Consider the following 21,116-nt stretch of genomic DNA (forward strand, 5'->3'; position numbering starts at 1 on the left):
GGTGGTGGTGGAGAAGGAGGAGAAGGAGAAGGGGGAGAAGGAGGAAAAGGTGGAGGAGGAGGAGAAGGTGGAGTTCTGCGCGCCTCGGTGACGGTGGTTTTAGTGGCCCTTAGTCGCCTGGTATTCGGTTTGCCGTTTCGTACAGCCGTACAGCCCTTACATGTGACCGGATTTGAAAACTGCGCAAGAACAGGCCACATGCCTTTTGGTTGTTTGGTTGGTTTTTTAGGGTTTAAAGTTGTTGAATTTGTTGTACAGTCCTGCATGTGCAATAATAAATATCGATTTCGGGGTGTGGGGGGTTTCGGAGAGGGTTGGTTGCTTCATAACCGTCGTGTGCATCTCCTTAACGGTCTTTAACGGTTGGCTGGTTCTCGCTGCGTGTGCGCCTTTTGGGCCTTGGGGGCAGGAAATGGGAATGGTTTCCTGCCGTACTGGAGAGGGGCCATGGCGCACACCCGTCTGCTCTGTCTGCCCGTCTATCTATCTGTCTGTCTGTCTGTCTGTCCATCTCCCTGTTTGATAGTTTCTACACCTCATGGTAGAGACACTATTCTAGCCACACATAAATATATACATACGTGCATACATACATACGTACGAACATAAGACTGAAAAACGCGGTCATGTCTCTGATGTGCACATTCGAAAGGGCGTGTTGAAGCGCTGGTGGCTGCATGTTGCTGTTGTGTGTGTGTGTATTCATGGCATGTATGTATTTATGTATGTATGTACGTGTGGGGGCGGACCCCAGTGGCCTCTGCTTCTATATGGACACCGCGAAGGTACCGACCCCGGGGGGGCCCCGAGGGGGGCTTGGGGGCAGAAACAATGTTTTCTGTCCTTGTGTGTGTATGTATGTGTGTATGTATGTGTGTATGTATGTGTGTGTGTGTGTGGTGTGGTGGGTTGGGTTGGGTTGGGTTGGGGGCCATGCTTAGGGGCGGGACGTCCGGACAAAAAACCTGCCGTAATCCGCAGCCTTTCAACCCTGCTGAAACCCCTTCCCTCTCCCCCCCTCCCCCTCTCCATTTTTCGTTCCATTCGACAACAGTTGTGTCGGGTGTGGTGGTTGTAGTGCCAAACCCGCCAGGGAGTTGTGTTGTTGGTGGTTGGCTGGTAGTGTACGGACTGTGTGTTTGTGTTTTTTTCTCCCTCCCTCGGCCTATCCAATCCCGCGGAGCGTATGATGTTGGTGTTGGTATCCAAGTGTCGATTTGCACCTCACCCCCGCCGCCGCTCCACCCATACCCAGTGCACACGGTGTCCCCTTTGGTCCGCTGTCCCGGATTCTGCTGACGATGCGGCGAACACGTGGTGTGGTGTGTGGTGTGATGTGATGTGATGTGTATGATGTGAAGGAGACATGAACCTGGGCGGGACCAAGCGGCGATGAGCTAGTGATGGAAAGAGGTTCGTTTTACACGGACGGATTATCCGAAATCGGAAACGATGACAGCGGTGAGATCCTAGGAGCCCTCAGGCCTTAGGCCGAGATCAGGAAGGGGCAAGGAAAGCAAAACTTGGCAAAAGAAGGGGGGTAGGGAGTGGAAAGGTGGGGAAAAGTGACTTCGTGTTTGGAGCCACCGGGGCGGTACGATGTTGATGTGCACACCACCACTTGGAGGAACATTCCGAGGAAAATACACATGCGATCTATGCCGTACATGGTTACGGGGGGCCCTCGGGCATTGAGAGTCGTACGGAAACGGGGAAATCTGTCGTACAAGTTGCAGTTATGACATCGTTCAAGTGCCACGGGAGAATGCTGTCATTCATCGTAACCCTCTTTTCACACACACCAACAAGAATACATCCACACTCGCGCACAGGAGGGGGGCGGATTCGGGGGGAAAGCAAAGCGCGTGTGTGTTTTATCTGGGGGGGGGAACGAAGGGGAGGGGGAGGAGGGGAGTCTCGGCATTGTTATTGCGGTTGCTGTGTTTTTCTTGATCGCGTGCATTCTGGTGACCTGCCCAATGTATGAATGTATGCATGTGTGTATGTCTGTCTGTATGTGTGTATGTGCTGCACTCTGTATTCATCCCGGGGGCGGGGGAGTGAAGAAGGAGAGTGGGCGGGGGGCGCTTCGCTGCAGTACAGTACGGCATGGGTATTTATGTTTCTACTTCTTCGCCGTCTTCTTCTTCTTCTTCTCCTTGCGGTGGTGGCGGCGCCAGGTGCGCCACGTGCTTGGGAACCTGTGTGTGTGTGTTCGTGCGTTGGCAGCTGCCGTACATTGGCGTGGGAGCGTGTGTGTCAGTATGTGGTTAACCCCGCTCATCCCCAATTCTCCCCGGGGTTGTCGACCTTGAATGGGCCATTAACATATCCTTCTTCTGGGCAGTATAATTTTAAATTCCTGGCTTAAATTGGCAACGGCCCGGTGGTCGATATAGGCGCGGTGGTGAGGTCCGGGGGGTGAGGATTTCCATGTTGCTAAGGGCACACCTACGTCTCAAGTGTACCTTCGTGACCTCTTCTCTTCATGTCGGGTTCCTGCTACGGGCTTTTTCGTACACTGCCCCCTGGCGCCTTCGGGCGGGGTGAGGTGTGAGAGGACAACAGCTTTCCTCGCGACGGTGCTTGCTTGGGGGTGGGAGTAAGTACGGCTGTGGTACGACGACTTGTGGTACGGCAGGTTTTGGTCGGTATAAATGCCTCTCGGGAGTCAGTGTGGGGTCTCCGAGGAAGACTGTTCACCTGCGTGTTGATGTAGTGTTTTTTGGCGAACGGTACGGCAAGGCTTGTCGTACACATGGACGAGACAAAGGATGCAGGCGGCATCTCTGCATGCGGCCATAACCGCCGTACGTGTGGTGGACAACTGCTGCGATGTGGAAGCGGGCGGGGGCCGGAGGCGGGGGTGGGGGGGAGAGTTGGGATGAAGGGTGGAGGTGGAGGTGTTGCGGGTGGTGGTGAGGTTGGTGCTTATAGAGATTGGGGGGAGGTTCGTTTACAGCCTTTTTCTAGGGCAGTTGGGGCGGTTGACGGGCGGTATATACGTATGCATGTGCGTGCGAGGGTCTACGTACGAGGTGAATGCGTGCGGGTGAGAGGCATGGCGCCATCTTGGAAAGGCTAAGGGCCTTTTTTTGGTGTGTGTGTGTATTGGGGGGGGTATGTGGGGGGTCACGTTCGTGGGAAGGTGAGGGAGGCGCTGGAGTAGCGATGGAGACACACAATTTATCTTTTGTGATTGATCATGTCATTGCGCGTGTGTGAGTGTGTATGTATGTGCGCGTGTGTGTGTCTTTTGTGATATTCCCGTACTGCCCCTCTTCGACGAGTTTACTGAGAAGTGGGTTGGGAATAATCTCTGGTGCTCATTGCGCTAGATCTTCGGCCAGCGCTGTTTAGGAATCGTGTAATAAATCAAACGTATAAAAATTTGGATAATCCCCCATGTGTGTGTGCGTGTGTGTGTATGTGTATGTGTGTGTGGTTGGGGGGGGGGGGATAAAAGGGAAAAAATCCGCTAAAATGGTTCGGGAGCTGAGACCGTAGTTTGGTAAAAGCCTCGGCTGTAGGAGTGCTTGGGCTCGCGGTTGTTGTTGTTGTTGTTGGGGGTGGGGGTGGGGTGCTACGCGCGGACATTTAGGAGGCTGCTCCGCGGCTCTTGCAAAACGGTAAAGACCCGTCGGAAATGCACTTGCACTACTGAGGCATGGTGTTTAGAAGCCAAATCGCGATCTTGCAAAGTAATGAAAATCTGCGTGCCATTAATCTTGCTGCGAGCTACCTGACTTGATGCATGATACGCTATCTATAGATGGCTGGCCGGGTGGCGGTTGGAAACAGCATCGTGGCCTGTGGTTTTCCTCCAAGTAAGAAGACGTGGCCGATATTGTAATTCACTAACTGTGGATCATATTTTGTTTATAGCCAGAGTCCAATCGCATAACTAAAAGAGAACCCGCGCTGAGCAGGAAGTCAGCTTCCTGCTGGCCGCATCGGAAAAGTATAGCCTTTAGAGACCTAGGTCGTAGCTGTTGACATAGATGCGCAGTATAACTAATTGCTAAGACAGTCGATGGGGCAAGAGAAACTCTGGCTCTGATTATTACGGCGCAGTTGAGGCCTAACCAACACCTAAAAGCTCCAACAACCCCATACAGCGTCGCATAAGGACATAGCTAGTAAAAGCAGCAGACTGAGAAAGTTATAGTACAAATTAGGCAAGTAGCAAAATTGGTTCTACTTCCGCATCGTCAGTGGAATCAGTTCCCCGCATCCAAGGCTCACAATTCGCATCCGTAGTGTTTATCCTGCTGTTCGTTTGTGTTTGAAACACATATACTGTCAGGCTTGCGTAACGTTTTCCCTAGTTTTTAGACAATGATGGACTGTTTGCAAATTGAGGCTCGCACTTCCCTTGCGGCATCACCGTCGCCGCGCTGCCAGGCCATGCAAGCTATAGATTGCTGGTGGGTGTATCTTCTGCAACCCAGCTATCGGAGCTTACGTTCTACCAGAAGTTGGTCCATAAAACCGTCTGTGGCTCACAGGTTGGGTCGCTCCCGACGCGATTGGAGTGGGAAACCACTGCGCTATGGACTCCTGGTAAGATTTTATTGAAAAAACGATCAATTTTCGGTCCCCAATTTTCGTCTTTGCGGCCTCTGCAAGCACCGACAAACACCGCTGCGCCTTGAGCACCCATCGCCTATGAGCTCCACGCAGTCGATTAAAACAGAGTTGACCACAACCTTCTTGACCGCAACGCATCACCATCAAAAATGCGAAAATACTTATTTCCCCGCCTTTGTTGGTGCTGCATTGTGGTCAAGAAGTAGGTGTAGGTGTTGCAATGATGTCCTCCAACTCCAACCGCAGGTCCTCGCACAAACCAAACGACTCATTTTGTGTTTTAAATAACTTCTCGCCACCAACAACAATCATTACGTTATTATATCTGGAGTTCCAGGCTCCTCCAGACCTGTCAATGTCTCCTTCACACACGTCTGCACATCTTGCCTCGCGCCTGCTTTGGCTCGTCCCTGCCATGACATGCCCACCCTAACAGGCTCCGAGATCACCTCTGCGCCATGCGCTCCGAAACCGAGGGCTATGCTACAGTCGTCACGACGGCAACGGGCCCCCTCGACCCCTCGTACTCGGCACCCCGCCTAGTCCCCCTAGGTACAAGGGGCCCAGCCAAGAAAAGGTCGGTAAATACCGTTATCGAACTTCTTACATTTTACGCCGTACGCATCTTTTTGCCGTGCCGATCATCTTTTAAGTACCAACTTTTGCCGAGGCGTAAAAGAATTCATTGAGAATTTCAGATTGCTGTTGCTGCTGTTATGAATGCTGTTTCTTGTACGAGCGGCCTTTCCTTTTATTTCCCCTTCTTTTCGTTAACCGTTATCACAGCTGTCAACCGCTCCTCGCTTTCCGCACGCCCTGCCATTTTAGCCACCTCCTTCCCCCTCCCCTTCCCTTTTCGAACACAGCTGGACCATTCCCTAGGGTAAGCTTATTTACGACAGTGACATCCCCCCAAACACATTCCCGCCCCCCCCCGCACCACCGTCCCCAGCGTCACCAGGATTTAGCGGCGGGAAAGGAGCAGGACGCGGCGGTAGCAGTAGCTGCTGCTGCTGTTGTTGCGGCTACAGCCGACCGTGACGTGGGTCAGGATGTGCAGGTATGGTGTAGCTGGGAGTGAGATGTGTGTGTGCGGGGTTGGGGGGGATAAAGTAAACACGAAGAGGAAGTCATCCGGCGGCTTGGGGTGGGGGGGTGTGGGTGGGGGGGAAAGGGGGGAGAGGCGCTTACGAGGATTAGGAAGTTTTGTCCGGACCTTTGTAAGTGCCGTACACTCACTTTTTTTTGTTAAGCCGTACCTTGATACGAAATAAAACCCAATTTCGTATCAAGGTAGGAAATACCGCAACCACCATCTCCATACATACATCTTACTTTTGGCCCTATTTTCCCAAACTGAACAATGTCGTACACATTCGGTAGTCCAGTCGTACACCTCCATTTGTAACCCCCGCTTCATGATTAAAACCCCCATGGCAGCTTCGAGGCCAGGAGGTGGGGTGGCGGAAGCGGTGGACAGTGGTGGGGCTGTGTTTCGTGGCGTTCGTACTTTGCAATCTGGACAGAGTCAACATGTCGATTGCCATCCTGCCTATGGCGGAGCAATTTGGCTGGAGTACGACAACAATGGGTCTCGTACAATCTTCGTTTTTTTGGTGGGTTGGAATTTTGCATGTTTTGCTGCATGTGTGTGTATGTTATCCCCTACATCCGAATTTGCGCTTCCGAAACACACGTCTTACACACCGCTTATCACCCCTTAAACCCCCCTCCCCTCCCCCCTCACCACCACTACGCCGCCGTAGTCGCCTTTGCTGTGCTTGCCGTACACACGTACTTACCCCCAAAACACACGCACGTACTCTTTCCTCCTCCTCCCCCCTCCCAAGACACACGCACATACATACACACGAACACACACACACGCAAACACACACACACGCACACGCATGGCTGTACGTACGGCATGACGCGCAGGGGTTACCTCCTTACCCAAATCCTCGGAGGCGTCCTGGCGGATCGCTGGGGCGGCAAGTCCGTGTTGGGTTTTGGCGTGTTGTGGTGGTCTCTGGCAACCGCCGCCACCCCCGCAGCAGCCCAGGCCGGTCTCCCCGCGCTGCTGCTGGCCCGCTGCATGATGGGCATTGGTGAGGGCGTGGCCCTGCCCGCCATGAACTCCATGCTCGTCAAGTGGGTTCCGGCGGAAGAACGGTCTCGGAGCTTGGCGCTGGTGTACAGCGGAATGTTTACGGGTGCGTACGGCATTGTACGGATGTGTGTGTGGGGGGGGGGGCGTTGTGTGGTTGGGGGGGGATTGAGAAGAGGGTAGGGAGCATTGTCCCGCGTGTGTGCTTTGTGTGTTTTGGAGAGAGAATGTGTGTGTGTGTGTTGGGGTGTTGGAGGGAAGCGGTTGGGAAGAGGACGGGGGGGAGGGGGAAGGTGTATGTATGTATATATGTATGTATGTATGTATGTATGTATGTATGTATGTATGTATGTATGTATGTATGTATGTATGTATGTATGATGACTTAGATTACACATGTCCTAAGGCTTGTCGAGGGACACCGTGTATGTGTGCTTTTTAATCTCAACACCCGCAAACCTCCTTTTCCTATCCTACCTGGCGGCCGGTCCCCTTTCATTCTTTGAAGCACGCATCACCAAACACGTCCCTTCCCAACCACCTATCGCTCGCCGTACAAACTTCGCACTTGGACACGTACATACATACATGCATACATACGTGAAGATGTACCCCCCTGTTTCACACTTCATACATATATACATACATACATACATACACACGTCTGTTTTCAGGATCCGTTCTCGGACTGGGCGCGAGTCCCCAGGTCCTGGCGGCCTTCGGCTGGCCCGCTGTGTTTTGGTCCTTTGGCAGCCTGGGCGTCCTCTGGTGAGTTCGTACAGGCGCGGATTTGAATTTTGAATTTTGAACCTGGATAACAGTTTAAATTTAAATGGTGATATTTGGATCCTACCTGCACCTGCCTGGGGGGTTACGTCGGTAATAGTGTTTCACACCGGGGGGCGAGGAGCCCTTGGGGCCCCGCTGCTGCTGCTGCTGTTGTATTTGTATTTGTATTTGTATTTGTATTTGTATTTGTATTTGTATTTGTATTTGTATTTGTATTTGTATTTGTATTTGTATTTACTTACACTTTATGAGTCATGGGCGTTTGCGCAGCGTTCCTTCTCTTTTTGAAGCCGTTGCTACGTACATATGTGTATGTCATTATGTCTGTATGTAGCTTATATAAATTTACATGCTTATAAAGAGCTACGTAGTTATAGTTATATGCGTATAAAGTACATACATACATGCACAGAAGGCGCACTGCGGTGCGCCGAAGCGGTGGAAATTATTGCCTAAGAGCGCTTTGAGCTTAGTTTGTAGGGCAGGGCTCGGGGGGTTATAGGAGTTCGAAGGGGATGGGGGTTGGAGGACAAGGGAATAGGTGAGAGGGAACCCCGAGACGGGAGAGGAAGAGGAGAAGGACGGGGAATGGAGGCGGTCACGTCGTGCAGGGAAGAACCCTTTTTCTTCCCTAGTGCCGCTCCGAGGTTGTAGGGTGCTGGAGAGCCGGGGGGAGGTGGGGTCGCTCGGACAGGGGAGGGGGGAAATGGCGGTGAGCGCGCCAAAAGGACGTAGGTTTTCTGGTGTGTGGGAGGTTGAGGTCTGGTGGTGGTAGCGGGGCTTGGATGAGGGGGAGGTGTGGCCCGAGGAGGGCCATTCTACTTAGGCACGTCTTCTCTGTGGGACTGGGTTGCTTGGTGAGGGACGAAGGTGAGAGCGGTGCAGTACCGGTAAGGGGGAGGCGCCGCGCGGGCTACAATCCTCCCCTCTAGAGGGTCTAGGAGCTGTGTGTCGTGGCAACGCTAACGCTTTGGTGGTTTCACCGGACTATCCCGGGCCCCTGCAGTGGTGATCAGGCTTGTGCGGAATCCCTTTTCTTTTTTATAAGGCTACTTCTCCCCTGGACCAGCCCAGGAAGGGACAGGTGGTGGAGGTCAGTTGTTTTAAGGTGGTTGCAAGACGTCTTGTGGTGTCGAGCTCTCTTAGCCTTTCTCTCTGGGAGGTTTTTTGTTGGCCTGTTAGGTATATCAGGAGCCCTCCCCTGCCGGGACTGCCCTGACCGAATTTTTGTTTGTTTCTTTTCCTCCCTTCGAATCCCGTTCTCGTTGGTGGTGTTTTGGGGGGTTGTTTCAGAGAGCCTTTGACTTTGCCCTAGCTGAGACTTGTGGACTGGCTCTCGCGGGACCTGAGAGCCCTTCGTGGTGTTTTCACTGCAGCGCCATTCCCGGATAGAGGGGCAGCGGAATGGCTGCGTAGATTGTAGGCAGTCTGAGTCGGGGTCGGGAGCACACAAGACTAACCGACTTGTGCTGTGTGCTCCCGACCCTTGCGCTGTGTTTCGGCTTCGGCCCCCGGCTCTCGCGGCCCACAGTGTAATCTAAGTCATACATACACATACGTTGTAAGAGAGATAGACATATTTGCATACGAAAAATGTATATTTTCTTTTATTTTTTCATTTTCTACGTATGTATGTATGTATGTACGTGTGGACGTCACGCAGGTATTTTATCTGGCAGGGCTCCGTGACTTCGGCCCCGTCTGATGATGCGTCCACTAACCTTACGGAGCTCGCCACCATGGACAGCAACACCCTTAGCCCCGAGAACGGCAGTAGCACTACTGCTGCTACTGCTGCTGCTGCTGCCGCGGGGGGCTCGGCAGCTTCAGTGGTTGTTCCAGAGGGGGGGCAGGCGGGTTTCGATAGTTCGTCGTTCGGGGGAGTCCCCTGGAGTCTGCTGCTGAGTCGCAAGGAGGTACGGCAAGCGGGGGAGGGAGCAGGGGGGTTGGGGTTTGATCTGTGCGTGTGAATGAATGTATGTTTGTTTGTTTGTTTGTATGTTTGTTTAAAAGTGCGAAGGATGTCTTATGCGATTATGTCCCCGGGGGGGATGGGGGGCGGGTTGCGGTGTTGCATTCCGAAGAGAGGGGAGGCAGCACAAAAGGTGCTGTGTGCCATTTGTCCCCTGCTACTGCCGTCGTTCTACGGCTCCTGGCACCGCTTCTGCACCTGCTACTGCTACTATTGCCACTGCGAGCACCACCGATATGGATGTTATTACTGCTACTGCTGCGTACATGTGATTATGTTGTACCCGCATGTATGCTCCCCCATGCAGGTGTGGGCCCTCATCCTGTGTCACTTCTGCCACAACTGGGGCCTATTCATTCTCTTGACGTGGATGCCGGCGTACTACAACCAGGTGCGTCTGTACGACTGAGCAGTACAGTTGTTGGTTGGAGATTTGAACTTCCCCCCAAATCTCCCGCCAAAACACAGGTGTTGGGTTTGAATTTGATGCAAAGCGGAGTACTTTCCGTACTCCCCTGGGTGGCTATGGCGGTGATGGCTAATGTGGCGGGATGGGCAGCGGACGCATTAGTGGCGCGCGGGACGAGCATCACGGTCGTACGGAAGGTACGGAAGAGCTGCAGTACACGGATGATGGTCACATAAATGGGGATTGTGGGCACCGGGAGGAGGCTGCGGATGGGTTGTTGTCGTGGTGCTGCTGCTGCTGCTACTGCTACTGCTGATGGTGTTGCTGCTACTGCTACTGCTGATGATGGTGTTGCTGCTACTGCTACTGCTGATGATGGTGTTGCTGCTACTGCTACTGCTGATGGTGTTGCTGCTACTGCTACTGCTGCTGCTGGTCGTGGTGGTATGCTACACCCCCGACGCTACACCCCCACGCACGCAGGCCATGCAGACGGTGGGTTTCTTGGGACCCGCCTTGTTCCTCTCTCAACTCAGCGGAGTCACCTCCCCGGGGGGTGCCGTACTGTGTATGGTTGCCTCACAAGGATTGGACGCGTTCAGTCAGGCGGGGCTGTACGCCAATCACCAGGTGGGCGGTTAGGTGGTTGGGTTAGTGGTTAGGTAGTTGGTTTTCTGAGATATACCTTGCTTTTTGGCGGGCTGGCGCGCACGCGCGCGCGCGCATGTGCGTGTGTGTGTGTGTCTTTGTATGTATGTAATGTATGTTTTGTGTGCTACATTTCCTCTCACGTATTTTTTCCTCGTGTTTTGTTCCCCCCTATACCCCTACCCCCCTGATGGAACCTCCCCCCAATGTGGACTACTTGGGCGGTTTGAAAAATGAAATCCACTTCTTGCATCACACAATTCCACACGGTTTACCCGCCCCCCTTCCCCCCGGCTTTATAACCCCCTCCCCCGCCCCCGTCGGTTCCCGCCCGTCTCCCGCCACCCCCGGCGGCTCACGTTTTCCGGTTTCCTAAACAGGACATCGGGCCCAGATACGCGGGCGTCCTCCTGGGGCTGTCCAACACTGCCGGTGTTCTAGCCGGCGTGCTGGGGAGCCTCGTGACCGGGTGGCTCTTACAGCCCGGGGGGGTGGGGGATGCGGCGGTTGGGGGTTGGAGCCAGGTTTGGGCTGTAGCTGTCGTACTGTACTTGGTGGGTACGGTGGTTTGGTTGACCATGTCGACAGGAGAGCGTGTCTTTGACTGAGTGAGTGGGAGTGGGGGGAAAAGGTGTAATGATGACGGAGCGCGATCATGGTGGTTTCGGAGGATGGTGTTGTACCCTACACTGTAGGCTACACTGGGCACTGAAAACCTCCTTTGTGTTGTGTTGTGTGGTGTGGTGTGGTGTGGTGTGGTGTGGTGTGGTGTGGTGTGGTGTGGTGTGGTGTGGTGTGGTGTGGTGTGGTGTGGTGTGGTGTGGTGTGGTGTGGTGTGGTGTTGTGTTGTGTGGGGATTCGGGATTGTACCGGAGTTGTTGGTTGGGATTGGCGCAAGGGGGAGGGAAGGGGAGGGAGGCGACGAGAGTGACGGGAAGGAGGACTGTGTTTCGTTTTGTATGGTACACGGCGTATGCGGCGTACGGCGATGGACGGTTATGAAAGCAAGCAGCACAACACCACGTGGATTGTGGTTGAAAATGTTGTTGACCCACCAGCGTTTTAGTCGTTAGAGATGTTACAGTTGTTGTTGTTACAGTTGTTGATGATGGTGGTTGGTGAGCTCTTGAAGTCAAGGTGCAGGGCGACTTGCATATTTGAATCAGGATTTGAATTCAAAACAAACAAAACCTATCATTTGATCTCGTCTGATCTGGTTTTGGATTCGGGGCGATGCGCAAATGCCGACCGTTAAAATCGTTGTCGTTGTCTCTTCCTCGTAAAAGTCGACTGCGAAGTAAAAGCAAATCAATTGGTTAAGACCTTGTACAGAAATTATCCTTGGGGATACCCGCCCGTGTTGGTTGTTGTTGCAAACATGTGCGTGTTCTGCTGCTGCTGCTGCTGGTGCTGGTGCTGGCGCTGGTTGCTCGCTATTCCCCATATCGCGTACGCCCGACTTCTCAGACTTCCCGATTTCTTCTTCTTTTCCCACCGGGCAGCTTAGACAGCATATATACACGGGCAGTAGGCAGTAGGTTATTTCCCGGCGTTATTTAAGACGGCGCCCCGGTACGGCACGCCCGTACACCGCCGTACTGTTGCCGTACGCCTCTTATCCGCAGTATCATTTGCATGTGCATATTGGTGTCTGTGTGGATAGATAGGTACCTACCTACCTACATCTTTTTGTGCAGAATTTCTCATTCTCTCTCTCTCTCTCTCTCTCTCTCTCTCTCTCTCTCTCTCTCTCTCTCTCTCTCCCCCAGTCAGTCAGTCAGTCCACCTGCAGTGCTAGTGCTAGTGCTAGTGCGTGTATGTCGTATGTTTGGAAAGCAGCTGTCAGGCTGTTTTTCCGTTGCGGCATATCTTTGCTTTTTCGATTTTTTGTTTCCGAACTGGGTTCTTGTTTCTTTCGCGATTTGTGTTTCTCCGTTGGTGCCATTGTTCCAGTCCCCAGGTCCGGGTACTCTCCGGATGATCTTAAGGATTTCGAGGTTTTTACCGGTATGTATATTATGGATTGTATGTATGTATGTATGTATGTATGTATGTATGTAAGTATTAAGGATTTCGAGGGTTTTACCGGTAATGGCTTCTGGAAGTTTCGGGGCAACTAATGAATTGAGAATTGCGTCGTTTCTAACCTAGAGGGGGAGGGAGGTCAGGGCATGAGACTCCGATTCGCCCGGGGTTGTCTGGGCGCATGCATGTGTTCTGGTTATGTGTTTTGATGATGTGGGTTGGTTAAAAAGGGGGGAAAAGCGCTATATTCTTGTGGAAAATGTTTGTTGGACGGAGGCTTTTGGGGTTTGTGGCTGTTTAGTAAGATAAAACCGACGTGTGTTCTTGTTGTACAATAGGTAGTAGCGATGTACGGCACTGGCATTTGTGGTCAGAATGTGTAGTTGCAGCTGTGCTGTGAGTGAAGGGAGTAGTTGGGAGTGAATGGGGTATGAAGTACTGCTCTCCCCGCAAGCGGGGACGAGTGGAGGGATTATCGTATTTTTCTGTGCTCGCACACAGTGTATTATGCAGCAGTAGGCTTGGCGAGCAGTAGCAGCAGTAGCATTAAGCAAGCGCGGTTGCAGCGTCAGCGGCGGGGCGGGGCGGGGCGGGAAAAGCTGATTTGGTCCCTAGGGGTTTTATTTCGGTAGGGGGACGAGTTACGGGAAGCCTGTCATCTTGTATTTGGAAATTATCTGAAGACTGGTCCCGATATGACTCCAATCTTTTATTGGTGTTGATGTCGGTCCTGCGAGAGAAATACGGCGCTGCAGAAGCTCAAGTCGGGTAGCTCCGTTTTGGGTTGTGTCCTTGTTGCGTGTTGTAGGATTTGAGGTTTCTGGGGGATGTTGAGCCTTGGGTAAACTCTTTCCTTCCTTACGCGAATATCAAAAACGTAGAGCAAACCTATATGCGCGATGCGAGATGTATGTAAGCTGGCGCCTAAAATTGCGTTGGAAATTGTCCCGCTGTTAATAATTATAATTTAAAAACAAATAATAAAAAAACCTTGAATTAAAGTAAATTTAAACTGAAGGCATGCATATCGGAAATAGTTGAAATTAGTAATTGTGCAGGCATGTACAAATTTGAGGGATGTATAGCAGGAAAGAGCACTCTAAGGAAAAGGCGTACAAAGAGACTTCGATTGTCTCTTGATGATTGGGGCTCGAACTTCTACAAAAGGGTTCTGATCTGTGTCTTTTCTTGTCGCCCTGATCGGCCACATAGGTGCTGGGATGCGTGCTGCTTCTGCTCTTCCGTCCTACATGACCTCGTAAAAGCGATGTCGTACCGAATTTTTTAACTGAGCTGCAGTGCTGGCTTTGTAAGAAACAAGGCATCCTTGTTAATTACATTGTTAACTTGTATGGATTAGGCGCTGGAAGTACAAGAGCACACCGGGGAGTCATGGAAAGCCCTAGAAGGAAATTGACTTTTATGGGTTACTTCCACGTCTCGACGGTGAATCACGAAACAAGGAGATTGGAAAGGAGAGTTCAGGTTTTGCCAGGTCTTGCTCAAAATAGCGATCGAAACAACGTGGGCATCGTGGGGACACCCCTGCAGACGCCGAGATGCGTCGCTTTCATAACGTTGACATAAATTGGTGAGATGTATCGTTCATTTCATGAAAGGCTGTATTGGGGTTGTACGGTGCTGGGGCCACTGGGGCTTCCACAAACGTGCGTCCCTGACGCCGGAGCCTTTTACTATCAAACGGCAAGAACAGCTTCCAAACCATCAGTTGGACTTAGAAAGCATAAACCCAGCGCCTGTATACGAACCTATTACTCTTGAGTTCATGTATCCAGCTCTGTGGCTAAAAGCGGCACCACCTGCTTAAACATATGTCAGCAGCAAGACGTACTCCTACCCCTCCCAGCCCAACGTCAAAGCATGCTATACAAATGAAAATTTGTATATGGGTGTGTTAAGAGCCCAGGAACACTGTCCTGCGCCGTTGTACGGCAGATGTAACGTTGTGTGTGGAGTTTGATGAGCGACATTGAAGGATAACCCACGATAACCCACAAGGATCTCAAGGAATCTTATGTAAACTGCTAGGTTTTAGGCTTGCGCTGCTTCGGATGCCTACTTCTCGCGGCTTTCACCTCAGACACTGACTAAACACGGTTGTGAAGTACAAAAACAGTCTTTCCATTTGTATCCTGCAGCCTCATGCAATCATAACATAAATATAATACTTAGCTTTGTGCTATGCGCGTTGTCTTGAAGCATAGGATAATATCTAATTTCGTATCCTGCAAAGAGTGTAACTGAAGAGGCTCCCAAGGCCGCTGTTTATTCTATGTTACTACTACAACGTTAGAATTATGTCAGCATTAGAGATTGCCGCTGTGCTGCTATTAGGTTGAGTTGAATGGCAGGGGTTACAGAGCCAAGCCTGCGGCACGGCTGTAACGGATCAGCATATTATAAACGTTTTCATGAGGTCCCAGGCTGTATCTTGACTTCGACAACCCTGCTCGATAGCCGCTGGTCCAAGAGCGTCATACCAGTTCTTGCGCTCAGCCTTCAAGAGCTTCCTGCTGATTCGCGTAAACGGGAGGACGCTGCTCATCTGAAATGGGACCTGGCTCTTGTTTGGTGCAACGCCGCGGCAAAGGGATGTTTGGGCACGAAGCAGCCGGTCTTGCGTGCAAAAGATAACCCAAGTTTATGTGGAGAGCTTCTTCGCCTCCATTCCTTCCAGCTTTCTTACGCAACAGAGCACGTCCTTGTCGCTGGCAGCGGTCATGCCTTCCGTGTCAAAGCAACAGCTTGTCTTTTAGAAGTCGACGACCTGCGCTCGCCGGGCTTGAATATTACGAAAACCTATGATGACGCCGGCGCCTGCGGCTGCCTTCCTTTCCTCCATCGACGCGGAGGACGCACCTCCTCAATTCAAGACGTCGCCGGGCCACGACCCACTCTTCTGCTCGTCTGCGACGACAAGCAACGCAATGGCTGCATCAGCTCCCCCAGACAGCACCCTCACCTTCAACTTGAACCCACCATCACCTCCACCAGCACGACGTCCTTCACCAGCCACGATCCCCATGGACCGCTCTGGCGGGGTTCGCCTGTCAAGTCTCCCCCTCCCTGCTCCCCTTCTCCCCCCGCGGGCCCGCCTTTCCCCCGCGCCTGCTGCGACGCCGCGGGCCCGGACGGCCACGGCGCACTCGCCCTCGCCGCGCTGCCCATCGCCGTCACCGTCATTTCCCGCCAAACCGGCATGGTCCTCAGTCAAAACGCCGCCAGCGAACTATTGCTCGGACCGCTCGTCCACATGCCGTACAATCACGCATTTTTCCAGGGGCTCCCTGGAGCGCCAGTGGGCCCATTAATGCGCGGCGGCGGCGGCGTTGTCGGTGGCATTAGCAGCAGCAGCGGCGGCGTCAGCGCCAGCAGCGGGGGAGTGCGTGGTCTGCTGAACTTTCTATTCATGATGGACCCTGGGAAGCTCAGTGTCATGTTGGAAGCGACAGAGCCGGAAGGTGGCGTGTGGCAAGGTGCGCTCTGTGTGTATGTGTATGTATGTATGTGTTTTAGGGCTTTCCCTTGCAGGCATGTACAGGTTACTACAGGTTAGGCGCTACTGGTAAGGCATGGACCATTGCCCCGGGGAGATCCCGGGATCGAGACCTGTCAGGGTCGGAAATCCTTCCGATGGTGGGAGGTATAGTGCCCCTAGTCGATGGACTGTGGTGACCTGGGATAAAGTTGACCTGCGAGCCGATCAGGAATGGAGTTGGGCCGCTGTCGACCCGGCAGATTCCGTTGGATGCTGGTGGTGGGTGCGGAACCTGAGCGATCCACTGAGAAGTTGACTAGGGTGACTGGATGAGGGTGCCCCGAAATACCGGGGAAGGCAAGGTTTCGCAGGGTAGCTGCCACGGGCGAAGATACACCCCCCTGTTCCACACGTCCTATACAACCTATCAAACCCTGCCGGGGACTCTCTCCCACGTCGCCGCCTCCTCTCTCCCCCGCCCCCCCCCAGCCACATCTAGACAGGAGGTGAAGTGGAAATCCTCTTCCCCCAACCCAACAGCCCCATCCAATTCCGAAAAACAAAGAATAGCCCACAGCATTAAAGAGCCGACAGCGCCCCCCCCTCCCCTGCGTCACTTCTTTTTTTTGTACGGTGTCATGTCGTACATCATGTCGTCTCACTGTAGGCGTCATCCGCGTCGCGCCCCACGTGTTTCCTCTTCCCTCCCGGTACTGCGGCGGCGGCGGCGGTGGGTTGCGGCAGTGCCAGCTGACCCGGCAGGACAGTGAACGTGGAAGCGGTGGCGGCGGCGGCGGCGGCAGCCCGGCGGCGGTGCACAGAGTCCCGCTGGGTTCCGGCGTCGAAGCCGCGGTCGCTCCCCACTTCGACCCCGTTGCCGGCGGCGGCGGCGACGGCGGAGAAGAGCAGCGGCTGCTACAGATGTTTGCATCCGGCGGCGGACCTGTGTTGGATAGCCCTGTGTACGGCACACACATGTCCTCTGGTTTCTCTATGCAAATGGCCGGCGGCGGCGGCATGCTGCCGCCGCCGCTGATGGCCACACGCAGCTTTGACGCCGCCAGCGGCTCACCGTGCTGCAGCGAGTCTGTCGTACTGGTGCCGTCGCCGCGCGGCGGCGGCGGCAGTGGTGGCGGCCTCTTTTGGAAGCAGCCGTCGCCGCAGTACCGCAGTGGTGGCACGGCGCCGCCGCAGCACCATCATGCGGCCGCTGGCGGAGGCGGCTGCGGCGGAGGCGGCAGCGGAGGCGCATCCGGCGGCGGCCATTCCCTTTGGCAATGTTATCAACGGCTCGGTCCATCAGGCGGTGCTGGGGTCTCGTACGGCAGCAACAACAACAACAACGGTCGTTGTCGCGCGGCATCCGTTAATCGCACGGCGCTCATTTCGGCCCTTTCTAGCTCGACCAGTACGTGGCAGGTATGTATGTATGTATGTATGTATGTATGTATGTACATGATGTATCATATATATATATGATATATATGTATCATGATGATATGTATAATATATATACACACATGCCATATATATACATGGGTTTGGCACCACTGGTAAGGCGCGACCATTGCCCCCGGGAGATCCCGGGATCGATACCCGTTAGGGTCAAAGTCCTTCCGATGGTGGAAGGCATTGCGCCCCTAGTTGATGGACAGTGGTGACCTGGGATAAAGTTAACCTGCGAGCCGACCAGGAACGGAGTTGGGCCGCTGTCGACCCGGCAGATTCCGTTGGATGCTGGTGGTGGGTGCGGAACCTGAGCGATCCACTGAGAAGTTGACTAGGGTGACTGGATGAGGGTTTATACCGGGGAAGGCAGGGTTTCGCAGGGTAGCTGCCACGGGCGAAGATACACCCCCCTGTTTCACACATCATACACATATGTATATAATAATAATAGGTAGGTAGGGCGCAAAAGCGGTAAAGGAGAGCAGAAAGGAAGAGGGAGGGAATGGAAAGGGGCTATGATGAATGGCATTTTGAAATTTGAATGTTGGCGGGAGCGGGGGACCAAAGAGTTCGCGAGGGAGAAGGGCGGAACAGTCGCGTTTCATCGCCCCCACGCACCCTCCAGGATACCCTGTTCTGTTCCCTTTTTTGCATCCCTCTTCATTTATTATATTTATTATATTCATTATATTCATGTAATTTAATATTTAAACAAGTATACTTATTGATTCCCCCCTTACGCAACCCGCATGCCAAAGGTGGCGTTCGCCGGGTCGTCGTTCGATGCGTCTGAGTACGGCCGCCGTACAACTCGGGCCCGCCGCAACACCACCAACAGCTTTCACGGCAGCGGAGGCGCTCCGGCGCCGTCGGCGGCTCACGGCCCGTGGACAGCAGTGGCGCCGTCGGCGGCTCACGGCCCGTGGACAGCAGTGGCGCCGTCGGCGCAGTCGCCGCCACCAACGGATGCTACAGCCCCCCTCGGGCCGTTTGGTTGCGCATCCGAATCAGCGCCGCCGATGCCGTACTACTCGCGCTCCGCAGTCGCCGCCGCAATCGCCGCTAGCGCCTCAGAACAGCAACCCTTATCACGCAAGGCGCAGAAAATGGTGGTGGCGTTTAGCAGCCAGGGCGGCAAGGGAGGAGTATCCGCTGGCGGCGGCGGTGGCGGCGGCGGCGGCGGGGCTGCCGCCGTGAACACCTCCGGCTCTACAAACTCCCTGGAGGTAACTGGACTGCTTGCCGGGCCCTTTTCACATCTCCTGGGGAGGAGGTCTCAAAGCTGGCGTTGCGTGTCTGGTGCGCCTAGCTGCAGCTCGGCGTCTCCGGGTGCCAGTCCGCTTCTCGGCGGCGGAGGGGCCGGCGGCGGCGGCATTAGCCGCAGCCGCAGTCGCCAGGTCCCCCGAGCACAGAGCTGCGCAGTTATTTTACCGTCCAGCGGCAGCTCGCACCCGCTGGCCATTCCGCCGCGCGGCCCTCACCCACCGCAGCAGCCGTCAGGGTGCGATGCCGTACAGTACGGCATAAGTGCGGCGGAGGGGACGATGGTGGGGATAGGTTACGGCAACATCCCGACCGCGGCGCTGCCGATGTCGTATAGCCGTGGCGGCGGCAGTAGCGTCATTGGCGGGAGCTTTACGACGCGTACGTCGATATCGCACGCGACGCCGCCGACGGTGTCACAGAGCATCACCGCTGCCGGTCTGGCGATGTCGCCGACGGCGTCGTTCTCCAGACCGCCCTCTTCCCGTGTTCTTACTTTTGCGGCAGGCCTCCGTACGGCGCCGCCGTCGTTGGCGGCTGGTCTCGGAGTCAGCATGGCATCAGGCTCCATCGCACGGACGCAGTCTTCGCACGCTCCCTCGCTTACCAGCGCTACCGGTATTCCTGTCGGCGGCGGTGCCGCCTCCGCGGCCACCGCCCGCCACGCCCCCCTCGCCAGGAGCGGCGGCGGTGATGACCTGGCGGGCGAGTTTGCCATGATACAACCGCGTGCTGGTACCGTCGCTCACGCGCCCGCAGTAAATTTGCAGGTGGCGGCAAAAGTCAGGGGGACCGCCGGTGGCGGCGGCGGCGGCTCGGCCTCCGCCGCTGCCGTTCCCGTTCCCGGGAGCGTGCGGCCAGGCTGTTCGGCGGTAGCGGCGACGGCGACGGCGGCGGTGGGCCTCAATCACCGTCCGGCGCCCAGCGGCCCCAGCGCGAGCAGCTACCGCTCCCGGTTTTCTGTCGTCGGCGCATCGTATGGCGGCGCCACAGGCTGCGGTACGGCAACGGGCGGTGGCGCCGACGACAGTCCCAACACGCTGCCGATCAGCATGTCCGGCACCTTGGCGGGGGCTGCGGGCGGTACCAGCGGCGAAGGCAGCGCAGCCGCCGCCACCGCCACCGCCGCCCCGTCAGCGGCGGCCGCTGAGTGTTGGCACGAAATGACCTGTTGCGGTGTCACCGACGCAGTGACCGGCACCCCAGCCATAATTCTGATGCAACGTGACGTGACGGCCAAGGTGATTGCGGAGCGGCACGTGGCGCAGGTTTCGGAGACGGAGCATCGGCTGTTGGAACAGATCTTCCCGAGACACGGTACGGCAGGGCTGGCCTGGGGCGGGAGAGGAGATGGGAAAGGAGGTGCACTTTGTGTATGCGTGTGTGTATTTATGTATGTGTGTATGTATGTGTGTATTTCTTTGTGTTTTCTTGCATCATCGTTGAATGCACCTCGTTGCCCCTCGGTCGTACATGTATGCCGTACACAGTGCTGCAGTACATGATGGAAGAGAACTGTCACCGTACCGCTTTGGACGACCCACAAATTCAACACCAGCATCAAAATGACCAACATCAGCAGCAGCATAGCCACCAGTACGACAATAATCATCGGCACCACCCGGATCTGCCGCCGTACGGCAACATCTCTGGTGATCTGGTGGACGAGCTACAAAAGAGCAGTGACGGGGAGTTACAAGAGTACGGCAGTAACGATAAAGATGATAAGGACGACGTGGATGGGGAAGTGGAGTTGCAGACCGAGGTGACCGAAAAGGCCGTGGCGGCGGAGCAGCAGCAGCCGCAGGAGGAGGAGGAGGAGGAGGAGGAGGGCATGGCAGATTGGGCCAGTGGACAACCCGGACTTGCGGCTCAGTCCACTGCCGCCGCCGCCGGCGGCCCTGGCGCTGGCGGTCCAAGATCTGCGAACTGGCGACCGGTTGTACGGGATTACAACCGACTGGCGACGTGGCATCCGCAGGTCTGTCTGTCTGTCTGTCTTTGCGTGCATTGTATGAGGTGCCCTCGAACAGTGTAATGTGCGGAATGGCGATACGCCCCAGGCGCCTCAGTTGGAGGCGGGAGGTGGAGGGGAAGGGGAGTCTAGGGCGCGTTAGGGCAGTGAGGGAGGAGGGGAAGGGTGTGTGTTTGGCGATGGCGACAGTCGCCCCCGACACCGTAACATTAAAACGTTTATGAATGGTCCCTTGTGAAGGGCGAATCCACCGGATTTGATGGACCCCCCCCCACTGTGCGAACACTGCAACTGTATAAACTGTATAAACTGTAACTTCTCTTCCCCTGATCACCCCGTCCTGAACCCCCTCCCTGGCCTCTTCTCCAACTCCCCCCTCCCTGGCGCCAG

General features: G+C 54.8%; 1 protein-coding gene across 1 annotated transcript; it reads left to right on the forward strand.

The window, feature by feature from the left end:
• Positions 1-1,911: 1,911 nt before the first annotated feature.
• VOLCADRAFT_105756 (uncharacterized protein) lies at positions 1,912-13,374 on the forward strand (the record flags this gene model as incomplete). The annotated part of the gene is made up of 13 exons (XM_002952904.1): positions 1,912-2,180; positions 4,405-4,563; positions 5,457-5,473; positions 5,543-5,650; positions 6,031-6,206; positions 6,529-6,803; positions 7,372-7,465; positions 9,150-9,402; positions 9,766-9,849; positions 9,927-10,064; positions 10,896-11,069; positions 12,285-12,522; positions 13,349-13,374. The coding sequence occupies exons 1-13, from the start codon at positions 1,988-1,990 to the stop codon at positions 13,372-13,374; spliced, it is 1,935 nt and encodes a 644-aa protein (XP_002952950.1). The 5' UTR covers positions 1,912-1,987.
• Positions 13,375-21,116: the final 7,742 nt, after the last annotated feature.

This window comes from Volvox carteri, assembly GCF_000143455.1.
Source record: "Volvox carteri f. nagariensis unplaced genomic scaffold VOLCAscaffold_33, whole genome shotgun sequence".
Classification (NCBI taxonomy): domain Eukaryota; kingdom Viridiplantae; phylum Chlorophyta; class Chlorophyceae; order Chlamydomonadales; family Volvocaceae; genus Volvox; species Volvox carteri.